This window comes from Balaenoptera acutorostrata, chromosome 4 (genome assembly GCF_949987535.1).
Source record: "Balaenoptera acutorostrata chromosome 4, mBalAcu1.1, whole genome shotgun sequence".
Taxonomy (NCBI): domain Eukaryota; kingdom Metazoa; phylum Chordata; class Mammalia; order Artiodactyla; family Balaenopteridae; genus Balaenoptera; species Balaenoptera acutorostrata.
Window position 1 is genome coordinate 69,889,416 of NC_080067.1, and position 23,012 is coordinate 69,912,427.

Below are 23,012 nucleotides of genomic sequence, written 5' to 3' on the forward strand. Positions count from 1 at the left end.
GGAAACAGTTGGCTGAGGTTGAGGGTTTTTGATGCTGGAACGTGGAGCCAGACCTGGCCGCTCTGTGGTGTCGCGCCTTTCTACTCAGGGTATTAGGAAGTTTTCCATTGCTCCACAGAGCTGTGGTCAGCGACTAGCTGCTGGTAAGGTCAGCACGCTTTAATCAGTAACAATAATGATAATGACAGTTTACATTTATAGAATGCTTACTGTGGGCTGGGCACCGATTAAAGAAAGCACCTTTACGTATCTTATCTCAGTCTTCCTAAGAGCCCTCTAAGTTAAGTACATTTGTTTTACTGATGAGGGCTTAGAGAGGTGAAAGTAACACAGAGACCGAGCTAAGACACAAACCCAGGCTGTCTGAAGCGAGAGCCACCAGGGTTAGCTCCTTAACTGTTAGCCTCCATGTTACCGCCTTCAGGAAGCTTTTTTGGATTTCACCCAGCATAGAAACATCACTCCTTCCTCTAAAACTCCATTTTATGATTTTTGGTCATGTCCTGCTTTCTTTTTTTTTTTAATTTTTTAATTTAATTTAATTTATTATTTTATACAGCAGGTTCTTATTAGTCATCAGTTTTATACACATCAGTGTATACATGTCAATCCCAATCGCCCAATTCATCACACCACCACCCGCAGCCCCCCACAGCTTTCCCCCCTTGGTGTCCATATGTTTGTTCTCTACATCTGTGTCTCAATTTCTGCCCTGCAAACCGGTTCACCTGTACCATTTTTCTAGATTCCACATATATGCGTTAATATACGATATTTGTTTTTCTCTTTCTGACTTACTTCACTCTGTATGACAGTCTCTAGATCCATCCACGTCTCAACAAATGACCCAATTTCGTTCCTTTTTATGGCTGAGTAATATTCCATTGTATATATGTACCACTTCTTCTTTATCCATTCATCTGTCGATGGGCATTTAGGTTGCTTCCATGACCGGGCTATTGTAAATAGTGCTGCAATGAACATTGGGGTGCATGTGTCTTTTTGAATTGTGGTTTTCTCTCGGTATATGCCCAGTAGTGGGATTGCTGGGTCATATGGTAATTCTATTTTTAGTTTTTTAAGGAACCTCCATACTGTTCTCCATAGTGGCTGTATCAATTTACATTCCCACCAGCAGTGCAAGAGGGTTCCCTTTTCTCCACACCCTCTCCAGCATTTGTTGTTTGTACATTTTCTGATGATGCCCATTTTAACTGGTATGAGGTGATACCTCATTGTAGTTTTGATTTGCATTTCTCTAATAATTAGTGATGTTGAGCAGCTTTTCATGTGCTTCTTGGCCATCTGTATGTCTTCTTTGGAAAGATGTCTATTTAGGTCTTCTGCCCATTTTTGGATTGGGTTGTTTGTTTTTTTAATATTGAGCTGCATGAGCTGTTTATATATTTTGGAGATTAATCCTTTGTCCGTTGATTTCGTTTGCAAATATTTTCTCCCATTTTGAGGGTTGTCTTTTCGTCCTGTTTATGGTTTCCTTTGCTGTGCAAAAGCTTTTAAGTTTCATTAGGTTCCATTTGTTTATTTTTGTTTTTATTTCCATTACTCTAGGAGGTTGATCAAAAAAGATCTTGCTGTGATTTATGTCAAAGAGTGTTCTTCCTATGTTTTCCTCTAAGAGTTTATAGTGTCTGGTCTTACATTTAGGTCTCCAAACCATTTTGAGTTTATTTTTGTATATGGTGTTAGGAAGTGTTCTAATTTCATTCTTTTACATGTAGCTGTCCAGTTTTCCCAGCACCACTTATTGAAGAGACTGTCTTTTCTCCATTGTATATCCTTGCCTCCTTTGTCATAGATTAGTTGACCATAGGTGCGTGGGTTTATCTCTGGGCTTTCTATCTTGTTCCATTGATCTATGTTTCTGTTTTTGTGCCAGTACCATATTGTCTTGATTACTGTAGCTTTGTAGTAAAGTCTGAAGTCAGGGAGTCTGATTCCTCCAGCTCCGTTTTTTTCCCTCAAGACTGCTTTGGCTATTCGGGGTCTTTTGTGTCTCCATACAAATTTTAAGATTTTTTGTTCTAGTTCCATAAAAAATGCCATTGGTAATTTGATAGGGATTGCATTGAATCTGTAGATTGCTTTGGGTAGTAGAGTCATTTTCACAATATTGATTCTTCCAATCCAAGAACATGGTATATCTCTCCATCTGTTGGTATCATCTTTAATTTCTTTCATCAGTGTCTTATAGTTTTCTGCATACAGGTCTTTTGTCTCCCTAGGTAGGTTTATTCCTAGGTATTTTATTCTTTTTGTTGCAATGGTAAATGGGAGTGTTTCCATAATTTCTCTTTCAGATTTTTCATCTTTAGTGTATAGGAATGCAAGAGATTTCCGTGCATTAATTTTGTATCCTGCAACTTTGCCAAATTCATTGATTAGCTCTAGTAGTTTTCTGGTAGCATCTTTAGGATTCTCTATGTGTAGTATCATGTCATCTGCAAACAGTGACTGTTTTACTTCTTCTTTTCCAATTTGTATTCCTTTTATTTCTTTTTCTTCTCTGATTGCCATGGCTAGGACTTCCAAAACTATGTTGAATAATAATGGTGAGAGTGGACATCCTTGTCTTGTTCCTGATCTTAGAGGAAAGGTCATTTCCTGCTTTCTTAGTTTGTTTTTGGCCTCTCTAGGTGTGGGAGATACAAAGGTAAATAAGACTATAAAATGCAATTTAGTTCCTCTTTTATGTGGCCTCTCTCCCCTAGTAGGCATCTTCCTGAAAGCAGTAACCTGATCTACCTCTTACCTCTGTACTGTGTCTGGCACAGTGCTAGGCACTAGGATTACAGCAGTGAACAAAACAGATAAGGTCCTTGCTTTCTTGGAGTGTATATTTTAATAGGGAGAATAGATAATACATTAGGAAAATAAAATAGAATAATTTCAGATGTTAGTAAGTGCTATGAAATTTGGGGAAGGGGTGAGTGCTGAATCTGAGCTGAGGCCTGAAGAATAAGAAGCCAGCACACGAAGATCACAGTCGAAGTGACTTTGTCTCTGTCACAAGCTCTGTTCTAAGTTGCTGTTCTAGACAGCTGTGAACAAAACAGTCCAGATTCATGCTTTCATGAAAGTGGCATTCCAGTGTGTGTGAGTGTGGGGGGCAGGGATGGAAATAATAAAATATCACACTGTAAGAATACAGACTCAGTAGGGGCTAATTTTGATTGGTTGATCAGGGAAGTCTTCTATGAGGTGGTGAATTTAAGCTGTTATCTGAGTTTAAAAAGGAGTCACCCATGTTAGGATCTGAGGAAAGAGCGTTTCAGGCAGAGAACAACTAGAACAAACGCCCTAGGCGGGAATGAGCTTGGCGTATTCAAAAAAGAGAAAAGAAACCACTTTTACTGGAACGCGGTAAGGAGTATACTAGGTGAGGGTACAGATCATATAAGATTTTTGTTCTTTTTCCCCAGCTTTATTGAGAAATAATGTTTCTATCAGCTAGTATAAAGACTTGGGATCTTATTAAAAGTGCAATGAAAAGCCATTCGAGGCTTTTAAGTAGACAAATTATATGATCTGACATGTTTGTAAAAAATCATGGCAGGGGGAAGGGACGGGGTGAAAAAAAGATACTAAGATATTACGAGTGGAGGCAGGGAGACCAGTTAGGAAGCCCTTGCCAGGTGGGAGATGATGTGACTTAGCCCGGAGAGGTAGTGGAGATGTAGAATAGTGGACAGATTCAAGATACGGTTTAAAGGTAAAGATTTGGATAGGGGATACAGGAGAGAATCAAGGAAGACACCTAAAGTTTTGTAGTGAACAACTAGGTGGTTCAATTACTGAAATGAGCAAAAATTGGGGGGGGTAGGATCCGCTCTCTTCTTAACTGTAATATTTATTATTCTTTGCGTGCCTACTATGTGCCAGACGCTGTGCTAGACGGTTTACAGATTTTCTCCTACTAAAATTTCACAACACTACCAGTAAATGCTTTGCCTCAGGTTTGTAGATAAATCAGCTCAGTCTCAGACTGGGAGCGGTGAGGGAGCATGTTCTCACCGCTAGGAAGTGGTGGAAGCTGAATCCGAACCTAAGTCTGCTTCCAGGGCCACTCCTCATCAGGCCTCTTCTTTGTGAAACCGAGACAATTTTCTCCTGGGCTTGTTAGAATATAAAATATGATCTAAGCTGTGCGTCAGCCGTACCGTTGGCGTGGAGTCATTCTCCCCGCCCATTTCGCCCGCGTCCTTCCTCCCCGGCGTACAGCACCTAGCTCTATATGAATGAAATTCCGAGACTCGTAACCAAGATAAAACCTCCCTCCCGCAATTGGTCAGTGCTGGAGGAGGAGCCCCGTGACTGGTGGAGAGTCCAAGGAGGCGGGCGGAGGGAAACTGTGTACCGCGATGCCGGCTCTTGGAACCCTTTCCCCACCACCAATCTTTACGTAATTTCCTGTGACTCGCAGGTGCCGGGGCTGAGCGGATTCCTGCGGCGGCACGATTCTCTGACGTTTCCCCTTCTAATTGGCCGGGAGCTGCGGCTCTAGTTCCGAAGCCTAACTGGCCGGCCTCACCGCCTCGGAGGTGAAGTGTACTGCGCTGATTGGCTGTGAGGCGCCGGCCGCGTGTGATGTCCCGAGCAGCGATTGGCTCTGGCCCGCTGGGTGCTTCTCTTGCCGGGACTCGGGACTCCCGGGAAGTGGACTGGTAGAGGAGGGGGCGAGCTAGCTGTCGCTCCTAAGTCGGAGACTCCGGCGTTAGGCGGCCTCTCAGGGCCGGGTGGGCTGGCGAGCCGACGCGGCGGCGGCGGCGGCGGCGGCGGCGGAGGCTGTGAAGAGTGCGGGGGTCAGGGGCCCGCACAGAGAGACGATGGCCCCGCAGAGCCTGGGCACGTTCTGCCTGTTGCTGCTGTACCTCATCGGGGCCGTGATCGCCGGGTAAGGAACTGGCATCCGCGGGCACGGGGCCCTTAAGTCAGTCTTGGCTGGGGAGGAGGCTTGAGGGAGGAGGGGGCATTCAGACTGGGGGAGTGGAGAGGGGCGTTGCTGTGGTGAGGCGGTGGAGCGGAGGAATGGGTAGCGTGGGCCAGGCTTGTGGGGTGGAGAGGAGAGCAGTGGGTGACACGGGTGAGAGGGGCTTAGACCCAGAAGCCCTAGAGCTAGATTTGCCTAGAGAAGTGAGGGCTGGATGCAGTGCCAAAAGCAACGTGGGGTGAGGGGGCTGCTGAGCTGCAGAAGAGGACGATGCAATGTTGAGCCTGCAACAAGCCATTGGGCTGACATTAAAGTGGGTGGGTTATGATGCCAGGCCAAGTGAGGAAGTGGGGAGGACAGGTTAGGGAAGCCATGCTGGGACTGAAGGAAGTTGGATTGAGGGAGCAAGGCAGACCCTTGGGAGAGCCCTTGTACTTCTCAGCTTCTTGAGATACTGAGCCTGAGTTGTCATCATGCCTCACTGTCTCTCCATGGAGCATTCTTAGGAAGCTGAATGGTATTATGAGCAGGGGAAAAAACATTTCCACTACTACACCAATAGGTAGTAGACTGGGATTCTAGCCCACCCACCCCCACCCACCCCACTTACGAATTATGTGACCTTGAAGGAACATTTCAATTCTCATCTGTGATATGAGAATGATAATGTGCCACCTGTTTGAAGGAAGTAGGACTACCTGAACTCTTGAGATTCTCTGGCCTTTAATAAGATCCACTATCGTATAGGCCTGCTGACCACAGGGTATGATATGCCAGGCTCATATTTTAGAATGTGAGGAATAGTACATTCTTAGCTTTTGACAAATTTATAGGTTGCTCTGAATGGAGAAGGCACTACCTAGCAGAGCTTTAAACTTTAAGTACTTGTTATTCTCTTAAAAGTTTTTTCCCTGTGCATATATGCTTCAACTTTGTTGGGGTTTTTTTTCTTGTGAAACATATTAAATTTCTAAAATAAAAATTAACTTCTCCTAGGTAATGCTTTATTGGGTTTTTTAACATGTTTTTGTTACTACTTTTTGCACTTAAAGCAATGGGTACCTTAAGTTGTTTAAAAAAGATGTCAGGATAAATACTGTTAGTACTGTAGCTATAAACTTCAGTTTTTCATAAAGGATCCTCTTGGGAACCGTCATGTTGATGCTGAGTTATGCCAGCCATCTTTTCCCTGTATTTTTCTCAGCTGTTACTTAACCATTTTTATATTAAGTATATCCTAAGCCTCATTTTTTATATAGCTAGCTCTTTTGTCATTAACATTAGTGAACCTTTTGATTTAGTTCTTGTCTCAAGAGATGTCAAGTTTTTGCAGATCTTTGGGGTGTGGCGATAAAGCACCTAAATAATACTCATGGAACCCCTTGTCAGTGATAATTTTTAAAATTTATACATAAAATGATTAAATGATTTTCCTGAAGTGTGACTAAGAGCTTATGAAATACATTTTTTGAAAAGTTCTGTCATATATTACGTGGATCTTGATACCCCAATGCATTTTTCCCCGCTGCATTTTAAAATTACCATCATTACTACATCATCTCCCTGTGAACAACTTTCCCATCCCTTTGGTTGAGAGAATGCATTTTCAGAATAATTTCTGCTGGCTAAAGTGACTCTGGCAAAAGGAATAGACTTTTGTGAGCATGCTTACTTATTCATTTCATTCAATGAATATTTATTGGTGTCTTCTATGGGCTGGCTATGGTCCCTGCCCTGAAAGTTTGTGAGTCTTATTCTGTCTTCCCATTGGCCCTTCCTGCAAAGATTCCCTTTACAATTAATTTGGTACCAACATAGTTCCTGGCAAGGAGGTCAGTGGATCTCCACTTTATCTCCTAGCTCATGCCATGTACATATATGCAGCTGCTGAGACTTATAGGCGCCTGCATATGGGTTCCAGCAGCTGTCTCTGATTAAGACTTGACCTAGACAAACTAGTATAACTACTAGTAATGACTGCAAAATTGAAATTTTCTCTCTCAGCAAAAAACTTCACAACTCATACATTCAAATGGGTGTTACTCTCTCTTCAAGCTTCTTATTTGGGCTTTGACTTAACCTGTGTTAACTTCTGAAGTTAACCTCAGTCACTTCATCTTTAACATTCCAGGAGTGCTACTGTTAGAACATTTCTGTGACATAATCTTTTTGAGTAAAGAACATCTCTGACATAATCTTTTTGAACAAAGAAATTCATCCTTTGAGATTATTTGACCTTTGGAAGCAGTCAAAAGTCATTTGAAGTCAGTAATAGGGGAGAAAAAAGAGAGTCAATTTGATTATACAGTTCTTGGTTGAAAATGATGTGTGACCATAAAATAAGAAAATGATATTCTTGACTAAAGGTAGTTCTAAGAGAAGAATGCCAGAGATATTTTGAATAATTCTAGTATTGTTCAAAAAGTACATAGCCTCTCATTGTGATTACTTCAATATGAGACTCATTACAAATTCTGGTGTGTTCTCTTTGTAGTCATTCTTTTTCGTGTGTCACGTGGGTACCTTCATTTTCCTACGTCTTTGCTCAGACACAAACCTAAATGTAAAGGAAAAAAATTTCACTTTTAAAAATGTAATGTATTAACTCTTTAATGAAGTATCTTCTCCCTCTCCCCCACCCTCAGGCGAGATTTCTATAAGATCTTAGGGGTGCCTCGCAGTGCCTCTATAAAGGATATTAAAAAGGCCTACAGGAAACTAGCCCTGCAGCTTCATCCTGACCGGAATCCTGATGATCCTCGAGCGCAGGAGAAATTCCAGGATCTGGGTGCTGCTTATGAGGTGAGTCAGGAAAAAGGATAAAGTATGAATAAAACCTACAGATACAGAAAAAACCATGTAACGCTGAGTAACACTCGCATTTTTCAGGTCACTTTTTAAAAAAAATTGACAATAGATAAATGTAGCACTTGATGCTATATTGTACATTAATGTTAGTAGGTGCTACTTCCTGCCCTTCTCATATCAGTATTTGTCTTATTAAGGAGAGTAATGTTGAAATAGATGAATGAAAGAAAATAGGATCGGTAGGTTAATAAGAAGGTTGATGATCAATCAGTCCGTTTTGGAGTTGGAGCCAGAAAAAGAAATAAACTCTAAATGAGGATTGCAAATCCACATGTGCCCATGTGGACCAGGCAGATAACATGCAGGGCAGGTATGAGATAAAACAGGAGAGTGGATATTCTACCTCCATGTTAGGAATCAATAGGGATTGAAGAGGACTGTGACAAGCTGAAGACTTCTTGCCCCATTTCAAGGGAACAGCTGTTATTCAACACCAGCCAGTTTTTGCCATATACAGATGCAAACACTGTGTTTGCATACAGTGTGGCCAGATCATTTAATTTTTCAAGAGGAGTGGAAATCCTGAGTTTTTGGTAAATTCTCCTGGTTGTAAAATGTTGGTAACTAATTCAATTTAAAATTTTCTTTTACGTGCAGATCAAAGAAAACACAGCTATAGTTTGAATTTGCAACTTGTAATCTAGAGGTCAAAATACTTTCATGTGTATCATCTCATTTAATCTTCATTAGGACACCATGAAATATAGTAGAGCTGGGCATATTCTTATTTTTTCTCAGCTGTTACTTAACCTTTTTTTTTTTTTTCATTTTTAACAACACAGAGGAACATTTACTGAATGCTTAATAATCTTTTTACTATTTGAAAAACCATTATGCACAGAACCTTTCAACACTATGGTGAAAAAATTTTACAAATAAGTACTGATAATCTTTCATATGTGTTAATTTAGGAGTTAGCTGTTTTGTGTGTGTTGCAATTCACCTTTCCCCTAGAAATACAATAAGAGACCTGTGGTTATACTTTTTCTTTTCAGCTTTATTGAGATATAATTGACAAATAAAATTGTAAGATATTTAGAGTATATATTGTGATTACTTGGTACACATATACATTGTGAAAGGATTTCGCCCATCTAGTTAATCCATCACCTCATATATTTATTGTTTTGGTGAGACCATTTAAGCTCTGCTTTCTTAGCAAATTTCAGTTTTACAATACAGTGTTATCAATTCTAGTCACCATTTATTCACATTTTCTAAAAGGGCACAGAAAAAATAATTTGACTCCAAAAGTCAGAGAGCTACAACTTCTGAATTCAAATTAAATCCCTGTATAGTGAGAAGACTGAAAACAAATCTGAAAAATATTTTAGTGGAAAAAACCCAGAAGGAAGGGATCCCAAGGCCTCCTAGGTTAAAGAAGTGAATGAACCAAAATAGTGACTTACACCCAGGTGAAACCTAGAACTAATGGGGTTTCCCTTTCTTCTCTCAACACCTGTAGGACCGAAATTCCTAACCTCGGGCCCACAAATAAACTTGAGAGGGTTGGTGGACCCTCCTAAATTACTGTATGTAACATTTTCTTTCTTGTTGATAATATGGATTCCATATTTCGCACTGTGTTTCCCATGAGTATTCCCCTTGCTTGCTAGGAACCCAATAATCAAAAATATTTTCTGGGGAAACTGTTGCTAAGAATTTACCATGCTCTTTAAAGACTCTACCATGTTCTTTAGCTACGACCTAGGCAAGGCTATACATTAATCATTCATGGCACTGCAGTTTAACTCTTAAGAACCTTTCTGGTCATTAGTTCAAATTTTCTTTTTTCTTTGTATCATTCACTTGATTGCCTGCCTTTGGTCCTTAGATAAATTAGTGTTCACAAATCAGAATCCCAGTAAAGTTGAAGAGTCTTTTGTGAATACAAATCTGTCTTCTCTACTGAGCTGGGATTACTACTGGCATTTTAATTAGTTGAGACTCTGGTTGGTTGGCCAATCAACTAAGAAACTCCTCTTTTTCTTTTAATAATAAAAGTTTCCAAGACTATGGAATAAAGTTGCATTCCTTAGACAGAAGAAAAGTGAGGAGTAAGTGAATGGTAATAGGTAACTTTAAGGGTAATTTGGGGGTAGTTATTACAGAAGCCTCCTATGTCCAAAAAGAAGCTGACTTAAAAAAATAGTCTTTGTTTTGGGGTTTTGAAATGGTGTTTCTTATGGACCCAAATGTGGGGTTCATTTCTTTGCCAAGACAGGAACAGAGAAGTAGACTTGAAAGTGAAAATATTGGAAATCCAGATCACATAATAATGAGTTTTGTTTTGTTCTGTTTTTTTAAAGTTAACTCTGTCCATTTCTACTTCCCCAAAGTGGCTATTTTTTTAGGATATTTACCAAACTATTTTTTTCTCACCTGGTCTATCACAGTGGCTTTAGTTGAGTACTCTGGTCACTTCTAGACTAACCCATTTGTCTTTGCTTTTAAGAATGCTCACTCTCTTGTACACTGAATTTCTTTTTGTCCTTCTAAATGTATCTTAAGTGTTAGTAGATTTTTGCTGTGGCACCTTACACATCATTCAGGCCCTGAGCCAAAAGTGTGTCCTATTTACATATGCCAATCAGATCTTCCCTTTCTTTTGCTGAGTCAACAAGCCCCATCTACTTCCAACCTCACTTTTCCTGAGCCAACACAAGTATGGGTTTGAAATAACTTTCTCCTTCAGTCTGCTATCTAAATAGACATTTAAGAATATCAAATAACATAAAGTTACTCAATTTTCAAAGTTATATGTATGCATATATTTCAGAATGCTCTAAGTAAATGGGAAGCTTTTTTTGGAGGGCAAATTTTGAAGAACATTGAAACTTATTTTGTTTTACAGTCTTTAGTTCTATATATGGAATGGTCCCAATGAGAAAGCATATACCTATGACTGAGTATGTAGTTTTCTAAAACCATTAAAACTTCAGAAAGTCTTTTCAAATTGTGAAATTGAGCTTGAGCATCCTTCATAGAGCAGTGTCCCTTTTCACTCTTTGCAATTCAAACTCAGGAGGTTATGAGCTGTATGTGGCAGACAGCATTCTTCCACAGATGGATTTCTACATGTATCAAAAGAATGAAAAGGGAATATGAAAATATTGCAGTGTAGAGCTTTCTGGAGACCTGTCCTTGGATTCCCTTGACTTGCCAGTCTCTTAATGTGTGTGTGGTGGTGGGGTGCAGGGGTTATGGTATAGACATGTAGGGCTGAGCAAACTTGACGGCTGTCGTAATTTACTGCTTCTGTGACTAATGACAATCTGTCATAGTCAAGTCCTAGTTTATAGTTTAGAGAGAGAATATAGCATAGTGGTTAACAGCCTAAACACTGGAGTCAAACTGCATGGGAAGTAAACCTGAGGAATTCACCTCACCTCTTTCCTGTTACTGCCCTCACATTCATAGCCATGTCGCTAATCTCCAGCATGATATTTATGTGGCTAGGTGAGTTTTGATAAATTTAAATTAAAAACATGAATTGAGCATTGTAGAAAGTTACAAAATGAACACTGATCAAAGAATTTAGTCTGATAAAGAAAATAACTTTATAAACATGCCTTAATACCATACATAATGAAAACTGAATTCCACTAAAATTTTACAAACAGTATCAGAGTTTAAAAAAACAAAAACATAAATGTGAATTCACCTTACCTGAATATTACCAACTCATAATCTTTTCTTCCACTGGCTTTTGACCCCAGGTTCTGTCAGATAGTGAGAAACGGAAACAATATGATACTTACGGTGAAGAAGGATTAAAAGATGGGCATCAGAGCTCCCATGGAGACATTTTTTCACAGTAAGTAATTTATCTATCTGCAGGGTATTAGTGTCTGAGAATGGATCACTTAGTGATTATTAAAGAATTATCCTTGCTCCCTTGTTCAGAAACTTTTGATGAAGAGTACAACTCAACTGATCCTTGACCAAGAGGTCATTCATCATCCTTTCTGTGGGAATATACTCCTCTATTTTCACAAAGCTCCAGAAAAGACAGGTAGCACTAAAAGGGATGTCCATCTAGCCAACCATATCAATTAAATCAACCCTGACTGTGTTGGGGGGGATATATGTTGGAAACCAGTTCATTTTATCTCCTTGCTGTCTTAGAATCTGCAAACCACTTAATGAGCAAAGTGATTCTTGTAAGCGGAGAGAGAAATTCCTACTCTCATCCCCAAAGCTGACTCTTCATCCTATCCACAAGAGAGGGATGATTATGATAATCAGCATTGTTGGAAGGAGTTGGGTTAGAGGCTCTTCATCCCTTGCTGGGCCCAGCTTTCTGGGAGTGCTGAGTGGCTGGAATAATAAACATCTTTCCTTCCCGCTCTTTGAGCCCCTCTTTGTTGAGCATTTGAATTTTCATATGTCCTGATGATGCATAAATAGGAGATCTTGATCTGGGGTTTCAAGTCAAGTTATAAATAAAAAGATGTTTGAATATGCATTTCTATGGGGAGAGGATGCATTGCTTTCTTCAGATTCTCTTCAGATTCTTCAGATTCTCAAAGAGAATTTTCTTCAGATTCTCAGATTTCTTCAGATTTGTGAACCCTTCCCCAAAAGAAGTAAGAATCACTGTTGCTACAACAGCTTCCCTCATTTAGTGTTTGGGGGTGACAGTAGATTTTCAGGACTTACGATGATGTGTGAGTAATATTATTAGGAAATCTTTCTCTTCCCCAGTATTGATTTGGCTGCTTTAGCCTACCAGGGAAGTGTCCTGTTTGAACCTCTTAGCAGTTAGAAGTGATACCCAGGGATGCCAGAAAGAAAAAAAGCTCTGCCCTTGTTCCTTCCCCACCAAAATCCTCCCTCTCTGCTTTTATTTAAGATTCAGGGAATCCATTCACCAAGATTGGGTTTTGGTTTTGTTTTTTGGAGGGGTTGGGGTTGTTGTATGTTTGTCATCACTATGCTAACATCTGAGGCTTCTTAATAACCAAAACTTAACATCAAGATTAGAACTCCTATACAATTAAAGGTCACTGTTTATAGTAATCTCAAAGTGACGCTTCTGTTACTTAACACAAATTAATTTTGGTCTTATGAGACCAGAACTTCCTTTTCTGTAAGATCCAGAGTTTTACTAAGGCTGATGCTTTTTTAGTTTAATTATGTATCCAAGATTTTTGTACAAAGCAGTAGCTTGTTTCACCAAAGTTAGTTTCTAAAAAAGCATGTAAAGGTGAACACTACAAATGTCCAAAATTACCATTAGGTTCGGCAATACATGGATTTATGTATACCATACCCTTTCTCAGTATCTCCATTATATCCTGATATTTGTCAGTATTGAGAGAGATTATTTTTTCATTGATTAAGAATTCAGTGGCATACTGTATACACTGTACTGTGTGTCTGGACAATATTAAAAAGTAAATTTTTTTGTGGTAGGGGCAATATAGTTGACATTATATAAATTAAAAATTGTGTATGATGTATGACTCCAGTGTATTAAAATGTCTGTCAGTTTTGCTCACTGGTGGGACACAATATTTTATCAATGTGAAGAAAACTAAAATTGTAAGAGGTGAACTCTGATTTCTTTTCCTGATGATTTTACACTTACCAACAGCTTCTTTGGAGATTTTGGTTTCATGTTTGGAGGAACCCCTCGTCAGCAAGACAGAAATATTCCAAGAGGAAGTGATATTATTGTAGATCTAGAAGTCACTTTGGAAGAAGTATATGCAGGAAATTTTGTAGAAGTAAGTCCAAACTGTACAGCTATTCATATTGACTCCCAGAATGTGTTCTTATGACTAAAAACAAGGGGTTTCTGTGTACCTTCTCTGTCTTTTAGGGGGTGGGGAGGTGTATAGAATTGAATTAATCATAATCCTTGGTTCATGATATGCTGTTATTATTTCATGAACTCATCACTCAGCCCAAGAACTAAAAAAAAACAATACCAGGACTTATATCTATCTACATGCTACTTCCCTATTCCATTCCCTTGCCTCCTTTCCCAGGTAAATGTCTAATATCCTGAGTTTTGTCTTTATTGTTCCCTTGCCACTCGTGTTTGTTTGTTTTATTACATATATAGGAATACCTGAATAATATATTGTTTACTTTCACTGTTTTTGACTTTGTAAAAATGATATCATACTATACATTATCTTCTGAGACTGGTATTTTTTACTCACTCTTAATATTGTCAGGATTCATCCATGTTGTTGCTTATAGCTATAATTCTGCTGAATAGAAATTCATTGTGACCACGTTGCGTCAATAGGCATGTAGGTTACCTCCAGTTTTTTGTTTTTTTTTTTAATAGTAATCTTTTACTTATTTATTTATTTTTATATTCATTTATGGCTGTGTTGGGTCTTCGTTTCTGTGCGAGGGCTTTCTCTAGTTGCGGCAAGCGGGGGCCACTCTTCATCGCGGTGCGCGGGCCTCTCACTATCGCGGCCTCTCTTGTTGCGGAGCACAGGCTCCAGACGCGCAGGCTCAGTAGCTGTGGCTCACGGGCCCAGTTGCTCCGCGGCATGTGGGATCTTCCCAGCCCAGGGCTCGAACCCGTGTCCCCTGCATTAGCAGGCAGATTCTCAACCACTGCGCCACCAGGGAAGCCCTTACCTCCAGTTTTTTTCAATTCCAAGCTGTGCTTTTAGGAAGTCTTGTACGTATATCCAGGTAAAAAGATTAATTTCCCATGTTCCCTTGCAGACCTGTTGTCTGTCATCATTGCTAATACATAATGTACATCACTCTTTGCAGTTAGCATGCTCCTAAACAAATTCCTTTTTAATCTAATTATTGTAAAGGATGTATATGACCTTGCTATTTAAATGCCCCCATGGTAAGTTCTTTTTAAGAAAAAATTACCTTGAGAGAGCATAGTGGTTAAAAGCACAGAGTTTGGAGCTAGACTGCCTGGTTTAAAATCCTGGCTCTACCATACATTGGTTATGTGACCTTGGTCATATTACTGAGCCTTTCTGTGCTTTCATTATTTCCTCTGTAAAATGGAGATAATAGCAGCATCTACCTCATAAAGCTGCTATGAGGATTAAATGAGTTCATAAATATATGTGATTAGGGCCTTGCTTGGCACATACTAAGTGCTATGAAGTGTTGGCTCTAATTATTGTTATTGTTATTTATTCCATTGACCTGGGCTTTCATATGTTCGTAGGCTTCGAGGGATTTTTCTCCAAGCATTCATGTCATCTCACTGCATGAGCATGTGCCCTGTGATTAGCAGGTGTTTGACTAATTAAACAGGCAAAATCAAGAGTACATTTCTTCATATATTTTAGTTTCCAGTGATTTAGAGGGATCAGAATGTTTGATTGCAATCAGCTACAAGGAGATGATCATTGTGTCTTTTCTTACGGGTTAGAGTATCTGAATCGAGACAGCACTGGAAAACACTGCCAGATTGAGTTGCCTGAAACAAGGAAGTGTTTTCATGAGGTTAATCATGGCTAATCCTGGGGTGGAAACCACATGCCAGCTTTTGAAGGCTGTGGTTGTTCTTCAGGGCTTATGCTTTACACAGCTCAGATTTCTCAAGAGATAGTAATTCTGTGGGCTACTTTAACTCAGTAGTATTTTGTCATGACTTAGAAAAGGTGATCCCATACATACTATCTTTCAGTTCTCTTCTTTGTTACCCTCCTCTCTCTTCTCCAACTTTAGAATTTGAGTCAGTTAAAGATCCATTTGCTCCGCTCCTATGTGGGAGCTGACTTGTAACTCCTCCAAGAGTTCTCTCAGCTGTGGGTCTCCCTGAGGGATGGCTTGGGAGAGAAGGGGAAGTGCCAGCCCCGGCAGGTGCGCAGAGCCCCGATCTGGTGAGGAAACCAAAGGCTGTGGGACACAAGGGAGAAGCTGATCCTGTGTGTGTACTTGCTAGGTGGTTAGAAACAAACCCGTGGCAAGGCAGGCCCCTGGCAAACGGAAGTGCAACTGCAGGCAGGAGATGCGGACTACCCAGCTGGGCCCCGGGCGCTTCCAGATGACCCAGGAGGTGGTCTGCGACGAGTGCCCGAATGTCAAGTGAGTGCAAGCACCTTCTTTGCTCTGCTAAGGGACACTTTAATTATCTCATTTGTCTAATAAAATGCCAGTGGTCCATACCTAGATTTTTTTCCCTCCCTCTCCCCGATCCTTCTCTCTCTCCCTCATGTTCTACCAGAGGATAGAGCAAAGAAATGTACAGTTTAATTTTTTCCGAAAGTATCTATTCAGAATATCTCCTTTTATGTTTATGAACTAATAAGCAGTGCGCTTTATTTCTGAATATACTTAACAAAAATGTTGATATTTTTCCGTTTTCCTACTTGGAATGTTTCCTTTTTCCTACTTGGAATATTTAGAGCAATCTTATGTGTACAGCTAACATTTCAGATTAGAGAAGTACTATTTGCTGATTATGTTATAAATACAACTATTTAGTTGAACCTTCAATTGTATATATTAAAACTAGCTCAGTTATTTGTGGGATCAGTGAAAAAAATCAAATAGGATAAACTCTCCTGTTAGATTTTCTGATAAACATGATGCTGTGCACATTTATGTAAGTGCGAGTAGTTTTCTCTGTTACTGATCACTCACTTCAAGGCAATCAGTCTCCTGCAGGCTTTTTTGGAGTCAGCAGTTGCATGGTTATGTGTAGCTTTGCCCTGGCTTTTGGCAGGTGGAAGGTGTAAATGGATATCAGGTGGTTTTGTCATTTAGGGATACAGGATAGTCTTACAAGAAAAAGGTCTGACTGAGTAGATAAAACTTTATTACCTGTATCTGGGGTTTGGTTTATATATATATATATATATATATATATTTTTTTTTTTTTTTCTTTTAAATGCTCTTTGTCTCAGACTAGTGAATGAAGAACGAACACTGGAGGTCGAAATTGAACCTGGGGTGAGAGATGGCATGGAGTACCCCTTTATTGGAGAAGGTGAAATATTGATATTGATGTTTTATTATTGTAACTTTCCGCTCTCTGCCTGCTCATGAACACCTCCCACCCCCACCTCACCCCATACTTGGTGGCCACCTAGTGAATGCATATATCATTTCCAACACACTTCAGTCAGTTTTAGGACACAGAAAGCCTTTTTATGACCATCCTTAAGCATCCTGGTTGGTCCACTTAAGCAGTAGTATTACTGTTTATCCTTTGACTATCATGGCCAAAAGTTACTGTCAAGTACCCTAAGTTAGGTCAAAGTTTAAATGTACAGAACTTAATGGATTAATTTTAACTCAGCAATGAAAGAAGATATGTAACTCTAGTTGGCATTAATAAGATGCTCTCAGACCTCACTTTGGGGTTAAATTTAAATCTCTAGAAGAAAAATAGCTTTAAAACATCAGATTCAGGAGACCAGTGAATCATTCTTTGTTTAGGAAATAGGTCAAGTTATTTATTGCTGTGTCTGAGGCCCAGGTGATCCTCACTAATAATCTGAGACTTGATATAACCAAGTAGACACGCTGCTCTCACAGATAGGCTTGACAGTCAAAGCCTAAGGTAGTGGCTTTAGAAAATTCTCTCAACTGCTAAATAGATTTGCAGCATTCGACTTGCGTGGTTTACAGTGTGCTGTAATCTCTTCTCTTCTGACAAGGTGAGCCTCACGTGGATGGAGAGCCAGGAGACTTACGGTTCCGAATCAAAGTTGTCAAGTAAGTAATCTCAGTTTAGAGGCCTTCTCTTTAGCCCTTGCTTTTCAGAGGAGTCAGGTTAGAGAAATATGGGTAGCCACCAGGGCACTTCCAGACTTTTTCCTCTGTTTCATGCCCTTAATACCCTAAATGTGTAACTCTACAGCCATACTGAAAATTTGGGGTTGGAGCCTAGGATTGAGTCCATTTATTTATTTACGCAGAACTTCCAAGTCCAAAAGGTGTTGGGAGGAAAGCATCGATATTATGAGTAAGGAGCTGTGAAAGAGAGGCAGACAAGGAGACCAGAGATTTTAACTGAGGAAATACGGCCCCATACAAGAATGGGAGACTTTTCCATAGAAAGGAGCTTCTGTGACATAATCTGCAGCTGGTGGGCAGCTTCTCTGGTTGGCTTCTCTTCAACATGCAGTTCTACTTACATAAGAGTTTTACCTGGGACTCAGGCTTTCTTGTTTATCACTTGTCTCTTGTTACCACTTTGGAAACCAGTGATACCTCTGCTTCTAAGGATTCATTGAAACGAGGTTCCCACCCAAATATGGAGAAATGGGCCCCCAGTGCCAAGGACTCTTTTCCCTCATAGCACTCTTTAATCTCGGTGATCTTTCCCCAACGTTCCTCACCTACCTTGTCTTTCACATCACTTCCCAGAGAAACTAGCACATGTGCTGTTCCCTGAATAAACCTGGTACCTTCTCAAGTCCTTATCTTTGCCAGAATTCCCTCTTGCCCTATCCCCACCCTCCCCTGCGCCCACCTTATTTGCAGCTTCAGAGCTGATTGGGCCTTACAAGCCCAGCTCTAGAAGCCCCCCAGGACCCGTCCCTGATGCCCTTCTCCCCCAGTCCCACAGCCAGAAGTTGTCCTTCTCTCTTTTCCATAATCTAGTTACTTGTATTTTAATTACATGCTTTGACTTCTGCTGATTGTAAGCTCCTTAAGATTAGGATTTAATAAATCTTAGGCTACTTTACAGTCTTGATTAATGCTACACACGAAGGAGTGTCTAATAAATGCCTATTTCTTGAAAGAGTGGCATTCATCCTTTTCCATGATTTTGCTAAAAACTTTTTGAACTCTTCCCAAAGAAAGACTTTGGAAGTTAATGATCTTTACCTTGTTCTGTTCTAGGCACCCAATATTTGAAAGGCGAGGAGATGACTTATACACAAACGTGACAGTCTCCCTCGTGGAATCTCTGGTGGGCTTCGATATGGATATTGCTCACTTGGATGGTCACAAGGTAAGCAAACCAGTTCTCCCGCTTCCTGTCCTTTTAAAGCCCTCACATGGCTGCTGTTGAGGTTATTTCAGCCACTTCAGCCATTTGGAGCCACGGGGACTAAGTGCTCAGGCTTTGTTGTGTCATCTTTCCTCACTCTGCTGCTGAACGTGTAGCAGTAACAACGCCACGGACCCCTCAGCTACTCGGAGGTGGTTGCACAGCCTTTGGCGGCCTCGTCTTTACAGTCTCCGTTGGCAAAAGCCTTACTTTTTTACGTGTTTCATTTTTCTTTTTCTTTTCGAAAACCTTCTCTTCCTTTGGCTTGCACTGTCCTAATGATGTTTCCCCTGCCCCTTCATCCTGCTGCTCTGAGCCGTGACATGAGCTCTGGGCACCAGTACTCACTGGAAGCTGTGTGTTGTGCTTCGAGAGTACCAGTCCTGCTCCAGTCCATCCCCTTTTGCTTTCCAGGTACATATTTCCCGGGATAAGATCACCAGACCGGGAGCCAAGCTATGGAAGAAAGGGGAAGGGCTCCCCAACTTCGACAACAACAACATCAAGGGCTCTTTGATAATCACTTTCGATGTGGATTTTCCAAAAGAACAGTTATCAGAGGAAGCAAGAGAAGGTGAGGGTATAATGTTTACTGTTCAAGGAAAGATGAGGTCTGCATTAGAAGGATTAGAGGCTTAGGGGTGAAGTCTGCAATGACTGATTGAGAAGAGGGCCCAGTCAGTGGGTCCTAAGTAAAAAGGAGAAGGTGAGAGAGGTCAAAACTGGAAAGAGGACAAAGAAGAAGGAATGGAAGACAGCCAAAGAAATTTCTGTCCATCTCGATTGCCTCTTATCGGATTTTGTGGGATGTATGTGTGGTATGTGTGCCTGAGACACAAAGACAAGGGGTCACCTTGGACGTGCGTGTATGGGTGTCCACATGCGATAAAGTTAGACATTGGTAGTTACTTGTTTAATTCAGATCCATGGTTGTCATGAGGCCTTTTGTGAGCCTCCCCATGAAACATGCTCTTCAGACTCTGGGGAGGTCACTTTTTTGTTAATGGAGTCATTTGTTCATTCTTTCCTCAGGTATCAAACAGCTGCTGAAACAAGGATCAGTGCAGAAGGTATACAATGGACTGCAAGGATATTAAGAGTGAATAAAATTGGACTTTGTTTTAAAATAAGTGAATCAGCGATATTTATTATCTGCAGGGGGGTTCTTTTTGTGTGTTTTTGTTTTCATTTTTAACATGCAAGTTTGGTTTAATTTTGTTTTCTTCTAATGATCGTCATGAAATGAATAAGAGGGCTTAAGAATTTGTCCATTCGTGTTGAGAAAAGAATGACCAGCAAAAGGTTTAATAATACCTCTCCCTTTGGGGATTTATGTCTGGTGCTGCCGCCTGAGTTTCAAGAATTAAAGCTGCAAGAGGACTCCAGGAGCAAAAGACACAATATAAAGGGTTGGAGTTAATTGTTAGCTATTTCATTCGAAATGCCAACTGGAGAAGTCTGTTTTTAAATACAATTTTGTTGTTAATTTTTTCTTGACTCCTGTTTCTTGTTGGTGTAGTTACCCTGTTGTCTCTTCCATCTCCATTTTGGTCATTTTTCCTTGATCAGCCTAGTTTCCCTCCTTGGGGCCTGTGAGCTAGTTGGGTTTTCCTCCCATCAAGCAAGATGAATGCACAAACCTGTGGAAGAGTGATGAAGATCCAGTCCCCATACCCAATTAAACACACATGGCACTTTCTAGAAAGGAGCTTGAAGAATATTAGAGATTGGAGTAGATGAAACAAGGTCACACAACCACCTAATTGTCCTTGAGAAAGTATATTCCCTCTCGTTTAATTTGGGAATAATCAAATCTGACATGGAAACTTTAGAAAGCACTTTTCATGTATCCAATCTCAGTTGACCTCATGTTTGAAAAGTCTTTGGCTTGTGTTAGGAACTAGGATTATTGTTGGCCCTAGAAAATGAATTTGAAGTAGTAGAGTTGCAAATTACATTTGCTTCTCCAAGTGGCACCTAATTCAGGTGGTATGTGACTTCAATATATTTGACTTTGTAACCTTCCCTTTTCTACATTATACAGTCAAATTACACTCTTTTTGTTACTTTAGCTAGTGAATGCTTCAGTGTTGTTGAACAACTGCTGTTGCAGAGTGTGTGTGGAGCTGCCTTCTAGCCATCAGTATGGTTCCAGCAACATTCCCACCTTTGGCTATACAGCAGCCAATGCTGCTATTGCCTTTTCATTTATTTTGCCCTGTTTTATAAAAATTAGGGGAAGGGTGGTGGGGAGGAAATTTCATCCATTTAGAACAGTTAAGAGCAAGCCCACTGGGACTTCCCTGGTGACACAGTGGTTAAGAATCCTCCTGCCAATGCAGGGTACATGGGTTCGAGCCCTGGTCTGGGAAGATCCCACATGCCGTGGAGCAACTAAGCCCTTGGGCCGCAACTACTGAGCCTGTGCTCTAGAGCACACGAGCCACAACTACTGAGCCCGCGTGCCACAACTACTGAAGCCCGCACGCCTAGAGCCCATGCTCTGCAACAAGAGAAGCCACCGCAACGAGAAGCCCGCGCATCACAACGAAGAGTAGCCCCCGCTCGCCGCAACTAGAGAAAAGCCCGTGCACAGACCCAATGTAGCCAAAAATAAATTAAAAAAAAAAAAAAGAACAAGCACACCTTTTAACCTCAATCAGACACTATTTTTTTTAAATTTATTTATTTGTTTTTATTTTTGGCTGTGTTGGGTCTTCGTTGCTGTGCGTGGGCTCTTTCTCTAGTTGTGGCGAGCGGGGGCTACTCTTTGTTGCGGTGCGTGGGCTTCTCATAGTGGTGGCTTCTCTTGTGGCGCACGGGCTCTAGGCACGCGCGCTTCAGTAGTTGTGGCACACAGGCTCAGTTGTGGCACGTGGGCTCAGTAATTGTGGCACACGGGCTTAGTTGCTCCACGGCATGTGGGATCTTCCTGGACCAGGGCTTGAACCCGTGTCCCCTGCGTTGGCAGGCGGATTCTTAACCACTGCACCACCAGGGAAGCTCCCAGACACTATTTGGACTTGAGTGATCCAACTGTGTGTTCACTTGTGAAGAAAAAGAACAAAATTCAGAGGCTTATTTGAAATGCTGAAAATCTATCTTAGAAAACAAATGCAGCATATAAATACATATGTGTGTTCCATGAACTTTTGTACATTTAATATTCATTATGTACTGAGTTGCTGTAGTTAAAAATTTCTTAGGAATAATTATCATTTCTCTTCTATATCTTAGCCCAGGAGAGCTCTTGATCATTTTTTGCACTTGCTGATTTTTTCCAAGATTTTTGGAAGAGTTGGTCACATACCAAACTAGAGTTACTATTCTTAGCTAGAAAGACCCCATATATAATGCTTTTGCTACAAATAAGAATGTTCACGGGGCTTTGTCACTACTGTTTATCCATGGTCCAGATGGCCATGAATGAATGAGTTAAAAAAGAATATTCTTTTACCATTGACTCTTTGTGGGCTTCAGTTTACTTTAAGTGCTTTCTCTGAAGCACATTATAATGTGGAAAGACTTGTATCAAAGTTCCATAGATTTTCTTGTAATAAAGCATAGTAACAGGATGGTGTGGTGGAGATGACAGGAAGATCGTAAAACCAGGCTTTAAAGCCCAAGCTTTTTGCACTAAGGTACAACTGCCTTCCCAGAAGTTAATGCTGCCCAAAAATGGAGTGGTGGTCCCCAAGGCAGCAAGCTCCCTACCGGAAATGGGCTTGGGAGGTTGTAGTGGTCAATATATGTTCCCTTCAAGCCAAAGATTTCTATGTGTTACAGAGTTTTCAAGTGAAGAACTGAAAACTTGCTCTCTTACTCATTGAGTAACAAGTATTTATTGAGTCCTTACTATGTGCCAGTTTCTGTTCAAGTGCTTTATATGGATGAGGTTGTTTGTATGGAAGAGGGAGTGTTATCCTCAGTCTGCAGATGAGGAAATGAGTTACATCTCACAGCTTACTAGTGTGGGTCTGGCATTTGAAGCCAAGCAGTCTGCTTCAGAGAATGTGCTCTCAACTACCATGAATTCATGATTTCTACTTAGAGAAAGTAAATGGTGTGGAAGAAGTATTCTAGGTAGTTATGGTGAGAGAACAAATAATAGTGTCTTCACCCCTGCAAGGAAAAATGTCACTCCAATGAGATATGTAATGAAGCAGAAAGGGTGGTTGGCCTGGGATGGGATTCAGTTCTGTGACACTGGGCAAGACAGTTAACCTCCCTGAACCTCAGTTT

The 23,012-nt window shown here is 40.6% G+C and overlaps 1 protein-coding gene across 1 annotated transcript; it reads left to right on the top strand.

Moving 5' to 3' along the window:
• The first annotated feature begins 21 nt into the window (after nt 1-21).
• On the top strand, nt 22-20,267 carry DNAJB11 (DnaJ heat shock protein family (Hsp40) member B11). Its single transcript, XM_007195253.3, has 11 exons — nt 22-143; nt 4,442-4,912; nt 7,594-7,750; nt 11,536-11,633; nt 13,416-13,548; nt 15,708-15,850; nt 16,672-16,754; nt 17,428-17,485; nt 18,620-18,731; nt 19,185-19,344; nt 19,803-20,267. The coding sequence occupies exons 2-11, from the start codon at nt 4,845-4,847 to the stop codon at nt 19,865-19,867; spliced, it is 1,077 nt and encodes a 358-aa protein (XP_007195315.1). The 5' UTR covers nt 22-143; nt 4,442-4,844; the 3' UTR covers nt 19,868-20,267.
• Nucleotides 20,268-23,012: the final 2,745 nt, after the last annotated feature.

Excerpts from the sequence above, each read along its gene's own strand:
- DNAJB11 (XM_007195253.3), top strand. The coding sequence starts at position 4,845 with ATGGCCCCGCAGAGCCTGGGCACGTTCTGCCTGTTGCTGCTGTACCTC. Across the intron at positions 4,913-7,593 it reads ATCGGGGCCGTGATCGCCGG|GCGAGATTTCTATAAGATCT; the intron begins GTAAGGAACTGG and ends CCCCACCCTCAG. Across the intron at positions 11,634-13,415 it reads CATGGAGACATTTTTTCACA|CTTCTTTGGAGATTTTGGTT; the intron begins GTAAGTAATTTA and ends ACTTACCAACAG.